General features: G+C 41.1%; 1 protein-coding gene across 2 annotated transcripts in view; it reads right to left on the minus strand.

Annotated features, from left to right (window-relative positions):
* Positions 1–23,759, minus strand: part of WDR25 (WD repeat domain 25) — a 685,641-nt gene that overhangs the window by 43,103 nt on the left and 618,779 nt on the right. For both annotated transcript variants that reach the window (XM_085626356.1, XM_085626357.1), the window contains exons 5-6: positions 9,903–10,073; positions 7,139–7,279 (exon numbers count right to left, since the gene is read on the minus strand). In XM_085626356.1, the coding sequence (XP_085482482.1) occupies positions 7,139–7,279; positions 9,903–10,073 (312 nt within the window). The remainder of the gene's footprint in view (positions 1–7,138; positions 7,280–9,902; positions 10,074–23,759) is intronic.

Genomic DNA, 23,759 nt, shown 5'->3' on the forward strand with positions numbered 1-23,759 from the left:
GTCCATAACAACAGTAGATACACTGTGGGCGGTGAGGTAGGCAACAGTGCAGGTGGCTCTCAAGCCCACTACCTCCCAAAGAAAGCCTTGTGTAGACTGCTGCAATTGGAGTCAACCCGGTCATCTATCACTGGCCAATACTCTCAGTCTTCCTCCCCAGCCATGCTGCAGGCTCTGCTACAGGATAAATACGACCACAACGTGCTATATGCCCCTGAGCCGAAACCGCACTTTAAGGAGCGCCACTATGAGCGCGGCGACAATGCTGGCGGACTCTTGGTTTTGCAATTATGCCAGCATTCCGGCCATTTGGTCCTAATGGAGACTCTGTATACCTTTGACACCGTTAGTACCCCAGCCGAGATTGAGGCCTGCTTGTCCTGCAAAGCCATTCCCCGCCATACGACTGACCAGAGCCAGGCCTTAGAAGTGGACATCACCACCTAAGAAATCTTTGAGGCATTTGATGAACTGCCTACGTCAAGGTCCCGAGGCTAGATGGTTACCCATCGGAATACTATAAAATCAATAAAGAACTGCTGGCTCCTCTGAAATGCAAGGTGTACTCAGAGGAGGCCCCGCCTCATCCCCTTCTCCTGGAGGCTAATAGAGCAACTATCACTCTCATCCCCAAAACAGGTAAGGAACCGGTGGCCTGCTCCAGCTAGTGCCTGATCTCTCTGTTGAATGTGAACTTGAAGGTGTTCACCAAGGTATTGGCCAATAGACTCAAATGAGTAATCCCTTCACTGGTCCACAAAGAACAGGTCACGTTAGTCCCCAACCGCACCTCACCGCCCCACCTTCAGCTCCTTTCCTACATTCCCTGATCAGTTCGATAGATGAGGACCAAAAACTGGTGGTGCCACTTGATGCTGAGCAGACCTTCGACAGGGTTGATTGGACTACCTTTTCTGAGTACTGTGGCACTGTGGACTAGGCCCGGTGTTTCAACCTCGACTCTGGAGACTATACGCTTGCCCCTCAGCCCCTCAGTTGTCACCTGCAATGGTCACAGCCCTGCCCTCCCTGGTATTCACTGTATCACCCTCCCTAGGGGGGAATACAAACTAACATTGAACGCTAACAACACCCTGGTCATGCTAACTCACCCTGCCACGTCTGAGGGCTCTTACTGCTATAATGTCACACTTCTCTTCTCACTAAGAGTGAAGCCCTACCTCCAACATTACACATGCTTCCGACAGTTCTCGCTGACCTACCTTTCATGTGGTCTCCGTCCATCATCCTCTACCTTTGCATAGATGTTACCCTGGGACTCTGAAACATGATGGATCGCAACCTCCATCTACTAAAAGCGAGCATCCAAGCCGACATGGCTCGCTGGTCGCAACTGGGCCTCTCTCTCTGGGGGTGGGGGGAGGGGTGCACACAAGTCCTGAATATGAATGTGGTATCCAGACTGAATTTTGTGTTTCATATGCTCCCCCTTCGCATCCCGGCTTGCTTGTTGGACGCTCCCGAGAAACTCATGAAATCCTTTCTATGGGGTGCTGGAAACCACAGATGAAATTGGACAAACCAAACATTTCCCCTGATCATGGGTGCCTTCGCCTGCCCAACCTCAGGTGTTACTGGCTGGCGTCTCAGCTGACCTCTCTCCGATAAGTCCTTCACACTCCCCTAGATACCCATGGCTGGGTCTCCCTCAAATCTGCCTTTTCGGGCCATCACCAAGGGCTGTACATGCTCCTTTCAGGGGCCATCCCCAGGCCGCTTGCATCACACTGTGTCCTGGTGGCCACACTCCAGGCTTGGTGAAAGGCACACTGACGGCTGAAGATTCACCCTACAGTTTATGCTCAGGCCCCTCTGTGGTGCAATGCCTCCCTTCAGATTGAGGGATATGACTCCCTGGCTACAGTTTGCATCCAATAGCCTGCATCAACTCTCTGATACAGTTGTGAATGGAGACTTCAAGGTGTTTGCAGAAGCCCAGGAACAATATGGCCTACTAGAGGGGCATTTCTGGAATTATCAAAGCCTGCAGCGCTGCCTTCGCCAGGTCGTGAGCCAACCTCCTTTGGACTTGTCCTCATCACCCTTGATGGATTACTTGCAGAAATGGGACACCTACAAGGAGACTTTATCAGGGACATACCAAATTCTGGTGGACCGCTTTTAGCCCACATCGCTGTCCCGCTCACTTCAGCAGTGGTGGGCAGCAAGCCTGCAACGTCAAACTTTCACACTGATTGGGGTGACTACTCTGGAGTTCTTCTCTTCTCCCAACAGCCACGTGCTGGAGATGTGAGTTTGTGGCAGAGGACATCGTTCCTCTCATTTGGGAATTCCCTGCCCTGGTAGCCTATTAATCCTACGTCGCCGACACCATATGGAAGACTGTGCTGCTCGTCAGGACACTGAAAGCGCAGACTGTCCTGCTCTATGACTTTGTCCAAGCAAGGCCATGACAAACCAGCAAACTAGGTGGCTGGCCGCTGCCATGGCCATTGCTAAGATTTGTATCCTGGGGCTTTAGAGGACGCCCACCTGCCCCAGTGGAGTGGCTTAGTGAGTTGTTCCAGGTGGCCACTTATGAGCGTTTTATTGCAAGATTTTCCGAATATTATCATTCTTTCCTGGACATTTGGGGGTCCTTTCTTCAAGGCCACTGACCACACTTCCCCTCCCTGTTGGGCCCCTCCTAACTAACCCCCATTAGGTCTGCCATGCTTTGGTTACTGTTGGACCCCGCCTCATAAAGCCGCCATATCCTTTCCACACATTACTGTTTTGGACCACTCCCCCGATCCCTTACATTTGCCAAATTTTCCTCCCTCCCTTCCTTCCCCGTTTTCCCTATATTTATCCCCTGGGCGGCAAGGTGCATTGACCTGGGATATCCCCTATGCTCTGGCTGGCCCTCCACCCATCCCCACCCCAGTATGTGCCCTTGAGTGTAACTTCGCTGCAATTGCTTGTGTCACTGTTTACCTACTCCGGGCCTGCTTCCTTTCCTTCCCTTTGGGGCTAGACTGCGGAACAGGTAACTGATATCCCTTGCCAATCCATGCCCCTCCCTTTCTCCTCATCTCGCTCTTTGTGGTCACTCCCAGGGATGACTGATATACTTATATACTTCTCCTTCACCATCCCTGCCCCAGTCCCGTCCACCCCCTCCTCATCTTCCCCCTTCCACAACTGGCCCCTCCGATCGCCTTGTATTTCTTTGATCTGGCGGCACCTCCCGAGGTGTTACCAGATCTTGTCCCTTCCCTCATTGTGAGGAGGCACTCTGCCCGAACCCACCCACCACCTGCTTCACAATTCTTTATATTGTTCTGCTAAGGCTTATGGTTTCTTTATTTTGGTTATTTCTTGTTTCCTGGCATGGAGGTTATCTTTCCGAATACCATGTATTCTTCCTGCTTCCCTCAATAAAGAGTGTTTGAACAAAAAACAAAAAAGGTTTTAGTTTGTCAGGTTTCACAGCAGGATTTTAGGCTGTTGCAATCAAGCTTCATATGGTGCCTCTGAAATCATGTTTTACAGGCCCGCTCTGTGGATGGGCCAATAGGTGCTGCAGTCCACAGGTTGATTTTAACTTCCAGACACTGTGCATTTTCTACACCATATACTAGGGATTTGTAGGCAAGTTAAATATGTCCATCAGAGATAAGCCAATTTAACCATGTTTAAAGGAGAAGCATGTGCTCTTAACTCTTATTTAACAGAGGTAAAGGACACATAACCTTAAGTGAAGCAAAAATAGGGCCTAGAACAAGGTAAAAAATCTAGAGTGTCAATGCAGACAAGGCACGCTGCACTCAGCCAATACGCTTTGTGAAGTCCAGAAATGACCTAAAATGGAGCATGAAATAAGCGGCCAACCAGGCCGCTTATTGCTGAATTCATATGCTACACAGCGCCATCTCTAAAAGTCGTGACCAAGTGCAGCATAGCAGGACGGCCCTTTTAAAGGCTTTTGAAACCACTCTCCAAATTTAATAAAGTGGTATCATGAGTTTCCATGGCTACAAAACATTTTATTTAGAAACAAAATGAAGGCTGATGAGCCTCTCAAAAGCTAACTAGGCTGAAACCGGAGAGTAAGACCGCAGACATGTAGATATCTTTCAATAACTCAGGTGTATAGAAAAAATATAGCTTATAGTAAACATGGTGTAAATCTAGATTTAGTGGCCATAAATAACAATTCCCACTTCTTGGGCACCATTACTAAAGGTAACCAGCAAAAAATAGCCATCTTCCTGGACAGTTACCGCACCATCTCATACTGCAAACAGTAATGGCTATACAGCTACAGGGTACTCTATGGTTCTGACCTATAATCTGAACCTCTGTGTGGAAAACAGCATGAGACAAACATGCTGAGAGTGATGTGGGTTCTGTTGGGCCTTCTCAAGCAATCTTGTCACCTGTGTCTTCAGTACCTAAATGTGATGTGCAATTGTGCCATACACAACCATAAAAAGGTTTTCATTGCGTGCTCTGGTCTATTGTAGTAGAACTTTTCCCTTCGTGATGCGTACACTACAAATACCATAAGGCCTGTTTTTTTATAGTGGACAGGATACTCCATCAAAACATGTTGCATATCCGGTCAACCATATTTCAAGTGCCATAGACTATAGCGCACTTCTAATACTGCGGACGGGACAACCGCCAAGTTTGTGACAGAGTATCTCGTCCACCAAACTCCAAATAAGGGTCATCATTTTTAATTTAATTTATTTTATTTTATTTAGAGTTTTGTGCTTATAGTATATTTATTTATGTATTGCTTACGTGTTATCTTTCACTGATAGTCATTCACACTGTCCATCCTGCTATAACTATGTTGAGGACAACTATACGCTTTGTGCTTTCGCTGCTCATTTGTTCCTACTATTCAGCAGGATAGCCTTCATGTACGCCCGGGTCAATGCAGTTTTATGCCAGGGCGCAGTATTTGCCATAGTGTGCGCCATGCTCAGGTGGTGACGGCTCGTCTCTGGGAACTATGAGGCCCATGAACTCTCCTCCTGAATGACTTGGAGAAAGCCTTGCATTCCGTCTACTGGACCTCTCTTCACATGGCCCCCTGTTGCATGGGCCTAGGCCCACGCTTTCACAGTCATGTCCAGCTCCTCTATTCCCGACCATCTACATGAGTACTGATCAATGGCGTCTAATTGCCCCTTTCCCCATCCGCCGCAGCCCTCATCAGGGTTTCCCCATTTCCTCACTTCTCTTTGCGCCAGCGATTTAACCCCTCACTAGACAGCTTTGCTATAGAACTTAGGTCCATGGCTGGCAATGGAATGGAGGAGAGAAAGAGTGCATTGCGATGTACACAAGCTATATCCTATTTTTAGCCTACCCACAGCAATCGGGCCCTGCTGCCTCCGACTCCTTGGTCTCTACGAAGAGACCTATGGATTACGGGTGAATAAAATCTCTTGTGGCTCCCGACCAAGGCAACATTTCATGGTGTGCAGCGACCCCCCTGCACCAAGCTATTAGAGATCTTATAGTTGTAGCTAAAATATCTAATTCCTAATACTGTACCGTTTGTCCTACTCTCTACTTTTGGGTGCAACTCTCTGCCTTCCTACAGCTGAAACAAATATAGAATCAATGTAACATATGCAAAGAGTGTTCTGAACTATTCAGCACTTGTTGCTAGAGAGGACAACCTTTAATGTTATACAAAAATGTTCTGTGATTCAAATTACATTTAAAGTGACAGGTTAAATATTCATTAGTATTACAGAGTTTGCTTAACAACAAGCAATCTGTCACAAAGTCACATTATAAAATTATGTGTAAGTTGAGGATCCTTTTCACTACTCTCGGGGAAACAAACTACTACAAACATAAGAGTTCATAACCCTCAAGCGATGACTCCAGAAAATAGTGTTCAATCGCAAAGACTAAATCCTTAAAAACAAGTACTGTCCTAGATTGCTTTTCTGAGTCTTTAAAACATAACACAAGAGGGGGCGCACCTGAGTAATTAAGTTTTCTATATATTAAGAGTGTATTCAAACATAACCAAAAGTCCCAAAATTCATGTTCTCCAGGGATTATTCATGTTCAAGTGCCAAGCATAATTGAGACCCAGATGCAGCTGGTTAAAAAGAGGTTTCAGTCTTTATTCTTCATCTTCATTAAAAACAGACAGCAACTACTTAGCCTACGCATTTCGACCCCACAAGGGGCATCTTCAGGGAAAATGTTCTCTGTGTGATCCAGTATCAAGTATGCTTCCTCCAAAAAACACCTAAGGCATCTAGAGACAACACAGAGAAGACGCGGGTGCCAAAAGACTGCTTTGTTCTGGAAAACAAGAGCAACCCACTTTCATCTCAGATACCTGACCATAAACCTGTGAACCAAGGGGGGTTGTTAGGAAATTTCGACCCCCTGGGTTGAGGCACCAGTTCTATTGAATTGCTGCATTGACACTTGTGCGGTAAAGGTTCAACCATTTATGCCAAGTACATTAAACTTAAACTTCTCAGAGTCTAGTTCACTCTTTCGTTCACCTCCAAAGATACCAATTTGCAAAGTTTCAAAACTCTGACAATAAGGTCCAGGGTGTGGAACTATTGTATCTTGCCTGCCTTGCAAAAATGCTCTGAACCACAAGGAGCCCATACTCCTGAGAGTTCAAGATGACCACCACAATTTACAAGTCTCATGAGAGTCCTGCATCTTTCTTGGCCTCACGCAGCCTCTTCTGCTTCTGAAGGTGCATACATTTAGGAAGTTTAGAGTGTTGTGCCTCAACGAGTGCCACCAAAAAAAGTGGGAAGCGTAGGACACTTTCCACTACATTGTCAAGGAAAGTATACAATTACTATTCGTTCCTCCACATCTACTTACTTTGTAATGTAGAGAGCAGTTAAGTCGATTAACTGGACGTGGATTATTGTCATGTGATATACCTAATGTGATGTAGTGAAAAGTACTGTTAGCGACGTTTAATTTTGTATGTTGTATAAAATAGAAAATAGAATTAAATTAAACTTTCCAATACTCCATTAGGACTTGGGATCTGACAACTTGTAAAACGCCTAAATACTTTAAAAATGCAATATACTATACTGAGAGAAAATATATTGGCTTATGTGTCAGCAGTTGAAAATGTATAGAGTAACAAAAATACCTTGTGTCCTTCATATCTTTTTTTCTTGTTGATTTTGAATGGACGCTGTGTAGAGAACAAAGCCATGTAATCTCCATTTGTTTGGGCAGCAAAAGCTCGTTCTTTGGGATGTAAGGTTAGACTTGGGCACGTGTAACGCTCCTGAAAGAAACAAACGCTCAGTTTTGTCGCTATATATTGCACACAAAAAAAACAAGTTGACAAAAATACATATTTAAGAAGATTGTCCTGCATGTTGCATTGCATTGTGCCTCGCAAATTAAACTATTATTATTATTATTATTAATTATTTCTACGTCTGACAATTGAGAAAAAATCATTAAAAAAAAGAAATACATATATATACACATACATATTGGGGCTTTTAGACAGCCCTCTCTATCATTTGGTCTCATTTACTGTCATACTAATTTTGTTTCCACCCACCACAACATACAGCATGGAGTCATGTGTCAGCCCACTTCACCAATTGCCTTTCTTGTACTGTGAGCGACGCAATTGTTCATAATAACGTATGCACATCTGGCACAACAGAAGTGCACTTCAGTGCCAGGACTCCTGAGTTAATATTGTACTCACCTAATGTTGTTTACTTTCCCTTTTATTATTTTCTTTAGCTTTGTAGTCATACGTGTGTGTTCAAATTATGCCAATAGGTAGCCATAATTAAAAGAGAAGGGTACTTTCTTTGCGCCAATAAGAATCATATTTTACTGTGGTGTGCTGTACTGTAAACCTAATCAACATTTCTACACCTTGTTGGAAGCTAGGAAGGACCCTGTTGGAACTTTTTCTGCAGTTCCCAGGCATACAAGGGTATTGGGCTCAAACTGAAGCAATAAAGCTGCATACAAAGTATACCCCCTTAGCACTTGCCTATCATTGTAGCAAAGTCAAGGAGTCCGACACTAAGCTGTGACCCAGCCATACGGGAGGAGGGGCCATGCCCCCACCCTTTTCCAGTCAAGAAGAGTGTCTGTCAGGCTGAACAAAGGTAATTCTGCATGCAGCAATACTGCGTAATTGAAGTGCACCTAGAAGTTTGCAAGTGCCATAGATTTTTAACTTCTGGAATTTGTAGTGAGTTCCAAATATAGACATACATTTTCTCCAAACACGTTTTAACATTTACTTGAAAACGGGTGAATCCGGCCCACTGTGGTCACTGCCTTGAAGAATTTACCACCTAAAGGAATGCCTGACTATGTGCACAATGACGCAAATTTCATCAAATTCTTTACGTCAAGAAGACTGAGAAGGGTGGCGTTTCAAGCCAAACGGAAACTGTTCACGGTAAAAGAGATTCCAAACTCATGGCGTGTTGTTTCCTGGCATTCCTTCGCTTGTAAACCAGAGAAAATGGCATGAAGAGTTGTCAGTGAGAGCACGCATCTTGATTGAACTGTTTCAGTACATTTTAATATTCCGTAGAAATCGTGGAGACAGATATATGCAGAATCATCACACCCTTAGGGTATTTATAAAATAAACAGATTTGTTAAAAAACGCATCTTTCGCCTGAGGTGCAGCCAACACAAAAATTGACAGCTAACACCATGCTTTTAATACTTAATTTCAAGTACTGCTGTTTTTAATGTCATCCAATTGTCTCCTACGTTATTTGTTTTTTTACAGTTACTCTACAAAATGTTTTAAAGTAGGGATGGGGTTCTACTTTAAACAATTCTAATGCCGCCTTCATAATATTAGGGAAAAGCTATCAAAGTAAAGAACCCAGGTGGCCTGAGACGTGCTAAGTCATGTCACAGTCACAAGGAGGGACCCTGCTACAGTTAGCTTGTGACTTGGAAAAAAGGCTGTATGAGTCGAGGTGAGACTATGTAGCGATGCAACTTTGTTTTCCAGAAGCCTATTTGTTATACTTAAAGCAGCAATGGCAAAGCCAGTAGGTCTGGCTTTCATGTAGTAAAGCATGCAAACAAAGACATGTTTGTTTGATGTGGTAGTCTTAATTGTAGTGGTAATACGGACGGTAGTATGGACATGGTAATAGCAGCAATGGTAATGGCGCTGTTAGTAGCTGAAATGAAGAGGATGGTGTTAATAGTGGTGATGGTATTAAAAGCAGGGGTAATAGTAATGGCAGAAGAGGTGGTAGTGATTGTGTGAGTAAAAGTGGTGGTGGTAATGGCTTTCTCTTGATTAAATGCTGAAAAATGTTTTAAAAAAAATACTACTGCATTAAAAAATACAAAAGGATTGGTTTGCGGTATAAACTGAAAGTGTAATCATTTAGTGTATTGTTTAGATGCAAATAGTGACTCAGATATTGCAAAGAAAGTATCCACAGGAGGCAGAAAAAATGTCAAAAAGTGTGAAGCGAGAGGGTAATCATCTCTTGGTGGAGTTAAACCCACTCTATGTATATTTTAAAGATTTGGTAACACAAAGTTGACAGACAGCTCTGCTGTCAAGCCAGACTTAAAAATGTGAACGTGTACAGAATTTCTTGCTGATGTGTATTTCCTGCAATGTAATGGCCTTGATAAAAGAAGAATTGATAAACAAGTCTTTGAACAGGGGCTTAGTGTTTGTGGTTTCCAGCTAATGCCATTTTCCACTTCACAACTCTATGCATAGTTCAAAGAGTTGAGGATTAATATAACTGACACCCATCCTAGTTTGAGGCAAGATTGCTCAATAACTCACAAAGGTTTAGTGAAAATCAAAAGCTCTTCAAACTGTTCAGTGTAATACACTGGGGTAGGCTTCTGAAAAAATGTAATCAAACTGTGTAACCTACATGGAAAATCTGATTGGAAATCTTTGCACCAGTCTCAAAATCCCAAGCAATGATAGTGCGGTCCGCTGAATCCCGGCTTACAGAGTCAGTGCTGGTAAAGAACACGTTTCCCTCAGGAAGAAAAAGGATGTCCAAAGTCTGCTGTATGGAAGCTTTATAAGCCCTTATAACCTGTAAGAAAAGAAAACAAAGTGGTTTATTGGACGTATTCTCTTCAACTCATGTCATCAAAAGAGATATCTTGTATACAGAAAGTGGAGAAGCCCATGTAACACATTAGAACAATGAGTTAAAGGATTTAATCTATCCTTAGTCAGGGCTTCATAGTCTTCGAATGCACACCACCAAACACAGCAAATTACTTTCCACTAGATAATTGCAACCAAAAAAAATGAAATTCTTCATTTATGTTTGTTGCTAGTTTGGGAAAATCTTGAACATTCAATTACCAGTCTATTAAAAAAACACTCACTTGTGTACGATTTGCCTGAAATAGAACAATGATTAAAATCATTCTTACAATGGTCCAGTTTTTAGGTCGAGCATTCAAGACCTATTGTATATGCTTTTGTATATACTAATATGTGTATGTACTTTGTGGGCTCTGGAGATCAGCCCTAGGACTTGGCTGCTTTTGCTAAGGGACTTTTTTTCTGTTCAACTGCCTCTATTTAACTGTCTTGATAAAAAAAGGCCACTAGAGGTCAGTAGAATACCAGAACTGCTTTCTGCTGAGGGACATAATTTTTTTTTTTCTGGCAACTCCCTCTATTTAACTTTCTAGACGGAGAACGACCAGCAGAGGTCAGTAAAATTCCAGAATCACTTTAGCATTCTCTAGATTCCAGTCCATAGAAATGTCTTCCACAAGCACCTGTCGACAATAATATTTTTTTCAAATCTTGTATTTTCAGTGATATGACCACCGAAGGCCCTGATTTTATATTTAAAACAGAGCTTTGGACTATACCATTTCCTGCTGAAAGGCAATATTTCTCTCCATGTGTTCCCATACCTGGCGTGTCACGCAGTTTGGAGCTTACTTTCCCTCCATGTTAAAGAACAGTAGATGTTTCAGCACCCAGGCTAATGTGCTGCATAGCTAAATACATATAAGGTCCCAAAGGCGAGACCTATTACATTGCAAATGCTTGTTTGAGAGAGGAACAGAACAATGCCAAAAATACCTTCAATTCTTATCCGAATCTTAAGTTTACCTCTATTACATGACGTTGTACAGTAATTGTGTAGGATACACATACATTTTAGTCAATTGCGAACAGGTTGTCCACTTATATACATAATTATATTTTGTGGACAACAGTCATTTAAAGGTGGTTGACTGGTTTCAGCTGTGGTACCATATAGCCATCATCAGGACATACAAATTGGACTGCAAAGTACCAATTTAAAAGGTGTGTCAATTTGCAATACAATAAATGTGTTTTGAGGTTTTAATAAAATGTGCCCTTCCATCTTGCTAGTGCAGTTATCTGGATCGAAGGTAGAAGGTCTTCAAATTAATCTAGATTTCATAGGCTCTCATCTCTCTACCAAACATTGGCAAATAATTCCACCTCTTTTCCTCGGTTGGAACCTTCATCTTTTCAAGCAAAAAACACATAAACCAATGCAATGGCTGGCACGATGTTTAAAAAATGGAAGTCAAGGGAGTGACAGGGTGCAAAGTGGTGCTATAGAACTAATAACATCAAGGAATGAAACGAATGTGTCCTTATGTAAGGCAACTAGTGCTCATGTAAAGGGCTCTGATACCTTCAGATCAAGTTTGCGCTCTATAAAACTCAGGGGAAAAAAAATACTGTACACACACTACATGAACTTTTTTTTTCTTTTTTCTATTCAAGCTACAAAATAATTATTCTTTAAATGTTAAACGTAAATCTAGATATAAGAGCGTTATGGTCCAGATTGTCCAGAGTGATAGAAAAATTGGTTGTTTTACCCTTTGTCCTTTGCTTTTATTTATTTTACAGGTAAATGCAGACTTAGGGAAGAAGGAATGCAGATAGCTCGTTTTAACCTCTTACAGGCACATGCATCAATATTGGTTTTTGCGATTCCTTAATTGCGATTTTTAAGGAATCGCAATTAAGGATTCGCAAAAGCCTATGCATGTAGAAATCGCTGGAAAAATTGCGATTTCTAAACATTCCTTAATTGCGACTCCCGAATTGCGAGTCGCAATTAAGGAATACCTCCCCATTCATTCCTATGGGCCAAGAGGCCCATAGGAATCAATGGGAAGACATTCTCAATTTGCGATTCTCAATTAGAGAATCGCAAATTGAGAATGCATTTTCAAGGGTGCAAGGGTGTCAAGACGACACCCCGTTGCACCCCTGAAATCGATCTGTGCACAAATGTTGCGCACACACATGTCCAAAGGACATGTGTGTGTGTAACCTACGACTTTGAAAAATGCACTTTAGTGCATTTTTCAAAGTTTTCGCTATTTACCATGTGGTATGATTCCACGGTAAATAGCGGGCCCAAATAGCGAAATCGCTATTTTTAAAGGCATCTTGCTTTGCAGTTAAGGAATCGCAATTTGGGATTCCTTAAATGCAATCGCAATTTAAGAAATCACAAAATGTTGCGATTTCTTAAATTGTGAGTGGCAAGTTGTTTCATGCATCGCAAAAGCTATTTTTCCGATCGCAAACGGCCGATTTTTGCGATTCGCTCCGTTTGCGATCGCAAAAAGCTTTGATGCATGTGCCTGTTAATTCCGTCCTAAGTAGTGCATCCTAAAGCATTTTTTTCAATTTCTAGCTAAACCTGTCTTTTTTTTTTTGAGGTTTGCGCATTCACTGTCCTCTCTCCGTTGAGGCGTTGCACTCTTTGCATGGGTAGTCTTCTTTCAATAAAGAATGCTACAATTTTCACGGTGGCTTGCTACAACTAACAGCGTGAGCTCGTAAAAGTTTAACGCAGCTTGTTCAATGAGGCTCTTAACAGCAACACATGTTTCTTTCACTGTGGCAGGCCACTCGTTTGAGCTATCTCAAGGTTGTGAACAGTGAAAAAGAAAAGGCAAAGCAAATGGAAACTGTACGGTTAGAAACTCAATGTGTAAACTGCATTATACTGTGTACAGTTTAACATAAGGAGAAAAATATGTGTTGCCCATTGAGACTTGGCCTTTTATAAATGTAAAATTCTAGAGATGCCCCCGTGTAGGTTTTAAAAAAGCATCAAACTGCAGGTGGCTCATCGAGCATCTGGATGAATTATTTATGAAAAAATGCTGCCATTCAGCAGTATTGAGTACATAAGAAAGGCTGCCTCTTGATAGCTTGAAGCAGAAACTTGTGACACCATATTTCAATTAGGGGCTGGGGTGCTAGTTGGGAAGTCTGCTTGTTATCACTTTGTAGGAAATACAAATCAGTACGAGATGATAAAAATACCTTCCTATTCTTCCTGTCATTAAAGACCAACAGCAAATAATGTCAGCTAAGGTATGTGTCGGTGTAGCGGGGCTGCTTGCAATCCATGCAGTCGCTTCAAGGTTGTCTGGGGGGCCGCTTGGTACGTGAGGGAGGCAGTCGGAGAGGTGCTGGGGAGAGACATTTTAAGGCATGGGCAAAGTGGGCAATTGCCCAGAGCCTCCACCTTCCAAACTGCCCCCCGGGGAGGTAAACTTTATCTATATCTAGCTCATCTCTGTCTATTTCCATATATTAGCCTCTCTCCTCGCTGCCTGCCGATAGCTATACGTCTTTCTTGCTTTCTCCAGTGGAATCGGAAGGATACCTGGGGACCCTGGAAAGACATATTTTAATTTTTTTTTGTGTGAACCCTGTATAGGGAAGTTTGTTTGGCATCATGTGGGTTAGCAGAACATGGACAGCAAAATTACTAACAGGGCTACCAAAAATATGTCTGCCAGCCGTCTCAGAGCTAACTGGGTATGGGCTTCACGCTTCAAGCTAGTAAGATGTGTAATAAACTGACAGCGCATCTGCAGGTAACTACATACTTAAACATTGTTTTTATTGTTTTCAAAGTAAAACATCAAATCAAAGTACAGTCATCGGACAGAAGAGAACAAAGTGAGATTAGACAGAGGAATTTAGTCTACATTTTCATTAGATATTACAGCTGGCGGGATAGGTGTGTTACGCCTTCCCAGTTCGCCATGGGCAATGATCTTGGCACCCCGTCCCACATGGGTGTATACACATCAGTGTCTGCAGTAGCCATTCCAGCCATCCCAGGCCCTCTCATATTTCAGTGGGCATCCCTTAGTCTGGTATACCACTCTCTCTGCCTGTTGGCACCAATCAATGCCCTTCTTTCATTCGGGAATCCAAGGGGGGGCGCAGGGCACCCCATAACCATGAACCTTTTCTTTTAGCTACTCCAGCGCCCACCTCCAATCCTAGGTTTGAGTATTTGAGCCAGCTCTGCTACCTGTCTATGTTCAGGAAGAGCCATTTGACATTTATCAGGACCTCCCGGTTCAGCACCTGGGACATCGCTCTTGTTACTCCCAATGGGTCTGGATAATTGGGAATGTAAATAGTGTGGGTATGAAGGTGCCCTCCTGTCTGCAGCCTTGCAGACAATGACTGGAATTTACCCTTCCAATTTTGTATAGTAATGTTCTAGAATAGTAGAATCTGTGTAATATGCAGAGTTACACCAGTCGAAAGCCTGCACTTATAGCAATCACACGAGGGATCTGAAGGGCCGCTTCCCACTCTTCATCATCTAGTTCAACCAGATCCGCAGTCCAGTTGTTTCGTAGAGTGCTTAGACTATCAGGAGCATTATTTATTATCTTTTTGTAAGTGAGGGAGATGGCATTATCAAGCATAGAGTCTAGTAGAAGTCTATCTTCCAGTGGAGACGACTCCACCACTGGCATGTCTTCCCGGGAATATGTACCCTAAAGCGGTGCATCAACTTCAGGTAGTGGTACCACTCTGTTCCAGCCAGGCATTACTCTTTCTGCAGCACCTGGAATTACGCAGGAGCACACACCTTCTAAAAGTGTCCCAAGTGCTCTATGCCCAAGAGGCCCCACTTAGAGAAAACCTCAAGGCTCCAACCTCTTGGAGAAGGTCGTTATCCAATACTGGAGTTGGCTCTGTTAATTTTTCAGCTCTGACCAGGAATCCTATTGCGTCTGTCCACACTTCCACAATGGTCTGAGTATGCATCAGTAATGAGTCTCTCTGCCCCCGCCTATAGAGCAGCACTTGGTAACCCCTGGGTCCCATTGCTTCTATATTGACCCATATTGCTGGTTCATATTGAGATCCGCAAAGACCCAGTCATTAATCAGTTGCGAGGCCCAGTAGTATTTAAGAATATCTTGGTGGGCAAGACTTCATGGTCTATTTTGTTAAAGAAGGTCTGAGAGACCAAAAATGAGGTGTTTTGTAGCTCATATAAGAATCTGAGCAATGCCATCATCTTGTATAGGACGGCTCTGCCCATTAAGGAGAAGGGCAGTGTTCTCCAGTGACTAATGCCCCATTCTCCCTTTCCTTCCGCTTGTTTTTGACTCGCTTCTACTGTTTCGGGTTAGCACATTTGCGGTTGGTTCCATTTGTTTCATCAGATTTTAATGAACCTTTTGAATCCAGTGAGCGTCTCCCTGTTATTTGGTTTTTAAATATTGCATCTTCCGAGTGCGATATACGTATGTAACTTTTGCCATACTAATCCTTCGTTGCCCGAATTATTTAGTCTTTGCGCTTTTACGTGTAGCCACACGCATATAATTGTTGTCAGACTAATCATTAGCCAGTAATGTTGTCGGGCCATATTTTGTTTAACAAATTAGCCCTTGCGCTTGTTCCCGCGCATTTACCTGCCATTAGTTATTTAGATACTGATTGCCAGTAGGCTCAAAGCTAGCAGTTTTCAACCAGTTGGTGGTTGTTTGGCCTTCATTATTTTAATCATTTTTATCTTCCTTGCACATATTCAGTTAATTATTGGATTTAAGATCATTTATTTTCTTTCCTTTAGGTGCATTATTTTTCTAAACGATTGACTATTCGGGCTATATATCTAACAGCACCGATATATCTCGTACTGTGCATATCTAGTATTTATCGTATGCAACTCGAGATGTAAAACAGATTATCGACTGTCTTAAGGTACACATTGTTTTATAGACCTTGATTAGAATATATCTATATATTACGATCATCATTCTTTACAATATCATTTTGTCTTTTTAAATCTACAGTTCCATCCATTAGATTTGACCCCATTTTGGTGATTACTTATCGTTCAGTATCATTTACACTCATTTCTGTCTACGTCAAGTCTATATCAAGCTACATTTAGCACATCTTACATTATATCTATCGGGTATTTATTTTTAGTTTCCTTTTCACCATCACTTTATTTCTAGAACTTCGGGCACATCAATTTTTTTCTTCACGGGTGACAGGTACTGTTCTGTTTTCATTTTTCTGTAGTCTGTTTCAATAATGTATGTATAGCTTGTTTTGTAAATTGAGGTGTTTATTTTGTACAGCTGTATAGGAATCTCATACAATTTTTTATTATGTAAACATGTACATGTGTGCTTTAACCCCTTCCCCGCTCATGACGGAACCGTTCCGTCATGAGCCACGGTTGCCGTGTGCTCATGACGGAACGGTTCCGTCATGACAATCCTGTTGGCGGCCGCTCCGCCTGCGCGGCGCTGTTTCCCCGCCTGTGCGGGGCGACAACGCAAATGGGCGGAGTCATGACGGAACCGTTCCGTCATGAGCACAGCTCAACTGTGGCTCATGACGGAGCGGCTCCGTCATGAGCACAGGCCCACCGCGCTGCCCCCCTGCCCCCCCCAGCGCTGCAGCGGAATGTCCGCAGCAGCGAAGGGGTTAAATTTATACGATGAGTTTTTTTAATGTGGATTAACTCTAGCTAATGTACATTGATTTACAAATAAATTGTTTTTTTCTATTTAGTTAAATTACAAAGAGCGGACACCTGATGAAGGCTTAGGCCGAAACGCGTTGTGAAGACAGTTATCATCAATAAGTCGTTATCATCAATAGGGTGTTGTCATATTTTATGCTCTTATAAGTTTGTGGTATTGTCATATGTCAGTCAATGTATATAATGCTGTGTAATTTTCTGATTATTCAGTCATATTTGTAATCTTTCTTGCCCTTGTATATATGTGTGCATTTAACAAAGAAAGTGAGAAATAAATAGCAAACAAAGAAATAGAACATTTATTTTTCTACAGAAAATATCACAAATATAAATAAAGAAAAAAATATTTTGTGAAGTTCTATTGGTAGCTTCTTTATTTGTTTCCGTATGTAAATTGAAGTCGCAATATATACCATAGGCACATTGTCTAGAGTTGCTACATTTTTTGCACACCTTGTTTCTATTATCCTTTCCCTTCTTTTACCTATCTTGCTTTTCCCTGCTAGGCATAACTATCGATTATGCAGGGGCCCCCAATTTTCAAAATAATTTATCTCGCGGCTAGTCTGTGAGGGGTTGGTCTTTTCCAGTAGTCCCACCGACACTTATATGTGTGGTTTGAGGTTCCGTCCAGCTGTAGTTAGAAAATCTTTTTCATTTGTCTTACTTGTAATTCACGTTTTATTAATTATTTCCACTTTTTTTTTTTTTTTAATCTTTCTTTTGTATTAGGTGATGTATATATTCATTTTTATATTTGGTATGGCCAATCTTCCCACCTTTGGTTTCACAGATGAGCAATTTGCCAACATGGTTGGCAATTCAGCCAATTTTGGACAACAGATCATTAATAATTCGGACAAAAATGATGAGACATTTGCACTTTTAGCTCTTAGAAAAAAGATCAAACGTATAGAGCTCCATGGCCAGTACATGCTGGAATACCTTAAAGCTGGGGTCATTCCCCAGGGATTAAGGATAAGAAACATACCGGGATTGTTTGTACATATTAAACAATTTTTAGAACGTTGGGCCATGATCTCCAATCGCTGCTCTCGCGATAACATGATGCTAATAGTTGAAACAGCTAAAGAAGTTATAGAACAATTAGCAGCTGAAATTTTAGACTTGGAGAACAAAATTAAAGCAACTTGTGTAGTTGAAGAGGCAAAGAAAAAATTGGAAGATATTGATAAAGATCTACATTCCTATACAGAGTATTTAACTAAACGCAAAATAGATAAGCTGAAAAAAGATGTGCGCTTTTTTAGTAAAGAAACAACTTATCCTTATTTGTCAGATAATCAAGCTGAATCTGCTCAATCTGAATCATACGGACCGCTAGGATTTGTAAGAAAGGTGGTCACTTTCTCTGATACATCAGATTCAGATAGTGAAGGTCAGATGGGTAGTCATGGATCCAGGGGTAATGGGCAACACTACAGAAGACAACGAGGAACACAATCTTTTTTAGGGAGGAGATACAACAGACGCAGCAATTGGAGACCCCAATACCAACCACGATTTCAAACCAACACACAATTCCAACCGCGTTTCCAGGGCAGTCCAGCGATGGATTACAACCAATACCTAGTTACACGCAATGCACAATATTGGAGGGAATAGAGAGACTGCCTATATTCAATCTTAGTAGTACCTCATTAACAGCTTCTACGATTTCGTTACTATCTAAAGGACTTACATTTGCCCCCCATTCTGGTCTAAATAAGTTCGAGTTGTTCAGAGATTTGAAGGCCTTTTTCAGAAAGATCAGACTGCAAGTTTCTTTCGTTAATAAAGACATACATTCAGATACAGTTAATGTATCGGGTCTTGCACCACCCTCCATGTTCACTCCCACTATCGAACAGCTGCCACCCGAAGTGGCAGTGTTCGAACAAGTGGTCTATAATAAGATCATTAATATCACGAAGTATGTGAAAAAGACCCCATTTAACCTGAGTAAGGATGAACACACTGCCCTACAAGAACTGAAACATACCCAACATAGAACCATCAAAGCGTGTGACAAGGGAGGAGGAATTGTTGTCTATGACACATCTACTTATATCTCCAAAATGAAACACATGCTTGGGGATACTCATTTTTATTGTTCCATCAATAGAGACCCTACTTCACATATAATGGAAAAAATTGAGAAACTAACCAACAAGGCTCTGAGAGATGGGGACATTTGTGAAAAGGAATGGCTTTTCCTTAATAATGAGAAACCTAAAATGGCTAGTATCTATGGCATCCCTAAGGTACATAAAACACCACAGATCCTCCCCTTAGACCTATAGTTACAACGATTGGGTCGGTTACTGAACCTTTAGCTAAGTACGTAGATGCCCTTCTGTGTAAACATGTGTCTAGAACACCAGCTTTTGTTCAAGACACTCGACATATAATAAATCCAGTCGAGAACATGCCTTTTTGCCCAGATACAAATATTTTTGTAACCATGGACATAGAAACCCTTTATAGTAATATCCCTATTGAAGGTGCTTTAGCAGCGGTTCATTGGTTCATCAAGGCCTACAACATCGAATGCCCTACCATTTTTGTTCTAGAATGTTTGAAAGTGGTTCTAGAAGACAATGTATTTGAATTTAATAATCAGCTATTTAAACAACAGCAAGGTGTCAGCATGGGGGCATCATGTGCCCCTACGGTGGCCAATATTTACATGTCCCTCTTTGAGAACAAATTTGTTTTCAATGAGATAGCACCGTTCTATGAATCAGTTACCAACTGGTCACGATTCATAGACGATGTGTTCTTCATTTGGACAGACACACAGGACAAACTTCTGGAATTCATTGAGTGGATTAATCTTTGTGATGATGATATCCACTTCACTCACAATATAAGCACTGATAAGGTGGAATACTTAGACATCTTGATAAAACATGAGAGGGGTTTACTTGCAGTGGACTTATATTCTAAGCCTACTGCAAGAAACACACTTTTACACTATGATAGTTTCCACCCGGCAATTCAAAAGAACAGCATACCCTTTGGTGAGTTCTTACGCCTATGGCGTAACTGCACCAATATACAAGATTATGATGAAAGATCATCAGTCATGAAAAACAAATTTCTGGCCAGAGGTTATCCCCAAAAAATTGTACGAGACTCATTTAAAAGAGCTCGATTTTTTGACAGGCAGCACTTACTATCTAATACCAAAGTTACTAAGGACCCAGCTTTGGTCTTTGTTACAAGGCACTCTATGCTTAATGATAGAATCCGCCAGGCCGTCTATCAAAGTTGGCATATCCTAAACATCGATATGGCAATCCATAAGCCTTTATTTGCATTTAGACGCAATAAAAGCATTAAGGATCATGTGGTCAATTCAAGGATAAAAAATCAAAGTACCTTCCTACAAACTGGTATTGATAATTTAAAAACAGTGACAGGCAACTTCAAGTGTTCCACTTGTAAATCTTGTGCAACAGCCATTGAATCATCCACTTTCAGTTTCAATGGCACACTAATATCACCCAAGAGTTTGAACAATTGCAAAACGACGGATGTCGTGTATTTACTTATATGTCCTTGCCATCTAGGATATGTAGGGGAAACTGGGAGAAGTTTTAATACAAGATTAATAGAACATCGTTCAGCGATACGCACCAAGAAACTTCAAGCACCCATGGTGCAACATTATGTGGAACTCAACCATGCACCAGAAGCCAATGGTATATTCTGGAGAAAATGTATCCGAAACAGGGATCTACTACAGAAAAAACTAGAAAACTAAGAGAAGTTTTCTGGATTTTTACTCTTGGCACATCAATATCAGGCCTTAAATCAAGAAATCCCGTGGGACCAAGCCATCAAAAACAATAATTAGAACATGGTTTTTATTTACCATCTTGTCAACTTTGTTCTTTCTGATCTTTAATCTTGATATAATCAGACATCCACCTGATAATTGAGGAACTACCTGTACGATTTCGAACTAAATAGCAACTGATGTGATGTCATTCTGATCCCATTGAATCACATTTTGGGCGGAGTCACCAATTTCTGTCCATTTACTATATTGGCATACCATGCTATCGTCAGTTCGTAGCATATAGTTATCCACTTGTCTCTCTTTATTTATATTAGTTTGCACACTAATATGGCGTCACTTTTAGAGGACTAACTTGGTAGTACATCAGTCCTCTTTTCTTTACCATGACTATCTATCCCCCTCTCCTTGTTTAGTACACGTTCCTGACGTTGAGTGCACGCTTCCGGCGTTGAGTGTACATAAAAACGTTCGGCGTGAGCTAATCAGTTTCGCGTCGATATTCCAGCGAACACTCGCTTACGGAAAGTAAGTAAAATTGGCGCATTACGTTTATCTTCATCATATTATTAGCGTAATCAGCACCATTGAGATGCCCCATTCTCCCTTTCCTTCCGCTTGTTTTTGACTCGCTTCTACTGTTTCGGGTTAGCACATTTGCCGTTGGTTCCATTTGTTTCATCAGATTTTAATGAACCTTTTGAATCCAGTGAGCGTCTCCCTGTTATTTGGTTTTTAAATATTGCATCTTCCGAGTGCGATATACGTATGTAACTTTTGCCATACTAATCCTTCGTTGCCCGAATTATTTAGTCCTTGCGCTTTTACATGTATCCACACGCATATAATTGTTGTCAGACTAATCATTAGCCAGTAATGTTGTCGGGCCATATTTTGTTTAACAAATTAGCCCTTGCGCTTGTTCCCGCGCATTTACCTGCCATTAGTAATTTAGATACTGATTGCCTGTAGGCTCAAAGCTAGCAGTTTTCAACCAGTTGGTGGTTGTTTGGCCTTCATTATTTTAATCATTTTTATCTTCCTTGCACATTTTTTAGTTGCACTTCACCTATTGAATAGAGGCAGAATAATTGCATCCAGCCGCCAGCTTTCATTTGAAAAGACACAGAATTTGGTCATTATGTTTCATCTTAAAGCCGATTCAGAAGGTTAGTTTTCCTCCCTTGTCAAGGGGGATATATCATTTTCATATTCAGTTAATTATTGGATTTAAGATCATTTATTGAGATTATTTTTCTTTCCTTTAGGTGCATTATTTTTCTAAACGATTGACTATTCGGGCTATATATCTAACAGCACCGGTATATCTCGTACTGTGCATATCTAGTATTTATCGTATGCAACTCGAGATGTAAGACAGATTATCGACTGTCTTAAGGTACACATTGTTTTATGGACCTTGATTAGAATATATCTATATATTACGATCATCTTTCTTTACAATATCATTTTGTCTTTTTAAATCTACAGTTCCATCCATTAGATTTGACTCCATTTTAGTGATTACTTATCGTTCAGTATCATTTATACTAATTTCTGTCTACGCCAAGTCTATATCAAGCTACATTTAGCACATCTTACATTATATCTATCGGGTATTTATTTTTAGTTTCCTTTTCACCATCACTTTATTTCTAGAACTTCGGGCTCATCAATTTTTTTCTTCACGGGTGACAGGTACTGTTCTATTTTCATTTTTCTGTAGTCTGTTTCAATATGTATGTATAACTTGTTTTGTAAATTGAGGTGTTTATTTTGTACAGCTGTATAGGAATCTCATACAATTTTTTATTATGTAAACATGTACATGTGTGCTTTAAATTTATACGATGAGTTTTTTTTAATGTGGATTAACTCTAGCTAATGTACATTGATTTACAAATAAATTGTTTTTTTCTATTTAGTTAAATTACAAAGAGCGGACACCTGATGAAGGCTTAGGCCGAAACGCGTTGTGAAGACAGCTATCATCAATAAGTCGTTATCATCAATAGGGTGTTGTCATATTTTATGCTCTTATAAGTTTGTGGTATTGTCATATGTCAGTCAATGTATATAATTCTGTGTAATTTTCTGATTATTCAGTCATATTTGTAATCTTTCTTGCCCTTGTATATATTTGTGCATTTAACAAAGAAAGTGAGAAATGAATAGCAAACCAAGAAATAGAACATTTATTTTTCTACAGAAAATATCACAAATATAAATAAAGAAAAAAATATTTTGTGAAGTTCTATTGGTAGCTTCTTTATTTGTTTCCATATGTAAATTGAAGTCGCAATATATACCATAGGCACATTGTCTAGAGCTGCTACATTTTTTGCACACATTGTTTCTATTATCCTTTCCCTTCTTTTACCTATAATGTCACTTCTAAGGCAGTCAGCAGCTCATAGAAGTTCCTGTGTATGAAGTCCTCAGGTTGCCGGGTGGCACAGATGCCTATGTATACTAAGCGATGCAAACCCAGAGGTATTGTGTCCCTCTGGAGCTAAACAGGTGCACCCCCCGCAAGCAGGTAGATACAGGATGTGTCCCAGTAAACGCAACATCCAGCGTAGTCCCTAAAAATCTGGAAAATGTGCAATACTCTATTGACAAGGTGGGTTGCGATATGTATAGTGTATATAAAAGAAGGGCGACCTCACAATTTTCAGAGAACCTGGGTGTAATAAACCATATTGTACAAAACAGTGAGCGTGTCACAAGGCGTCTTGGGTATCCTCTTTCTTGGAGTTTCTCCGCACGAAATTCAGCTTCTCTGAATAAATCTTTGAATCTATTGTTGCGACGAATGAGCCAACCTGGCTGTAGGAAAGGCCATCTCTTAAACCTCAGGGGTGAAAGCAGGAGTATTAGAGTAGTGTGTTTCTGTCTGTAGGTTTACGGAACAATGTTGTGTATATTTAATCATCCAATACTTTGACTGTAACATTTAAGTAGTCAATTTGCGAGTAACTGTAATGTTGTATGAATTTGAGATCTGGTTGACAATTGTTCAGTCACTGACAGAACAAGGCAAGTTCTGTTGTATTAACTGTATCAAGAAAACTTCATCAATGTACCTCTTCAATAGGCATATTTTAGCAAAAAGG

Source organism: Triturus cristatus, chromosome 9, assembly GCF_964204655.1.
Source record: "Triturus cristatus chromosome 9, aTriCri1.1, whole genome shotgun sequence".
Taxonomy (NCBI): Eukaryota; Metazoa; Chordata; class Amphibia; order Caudata; family Salamandridae; genus Triturus; species Triturus cristatus.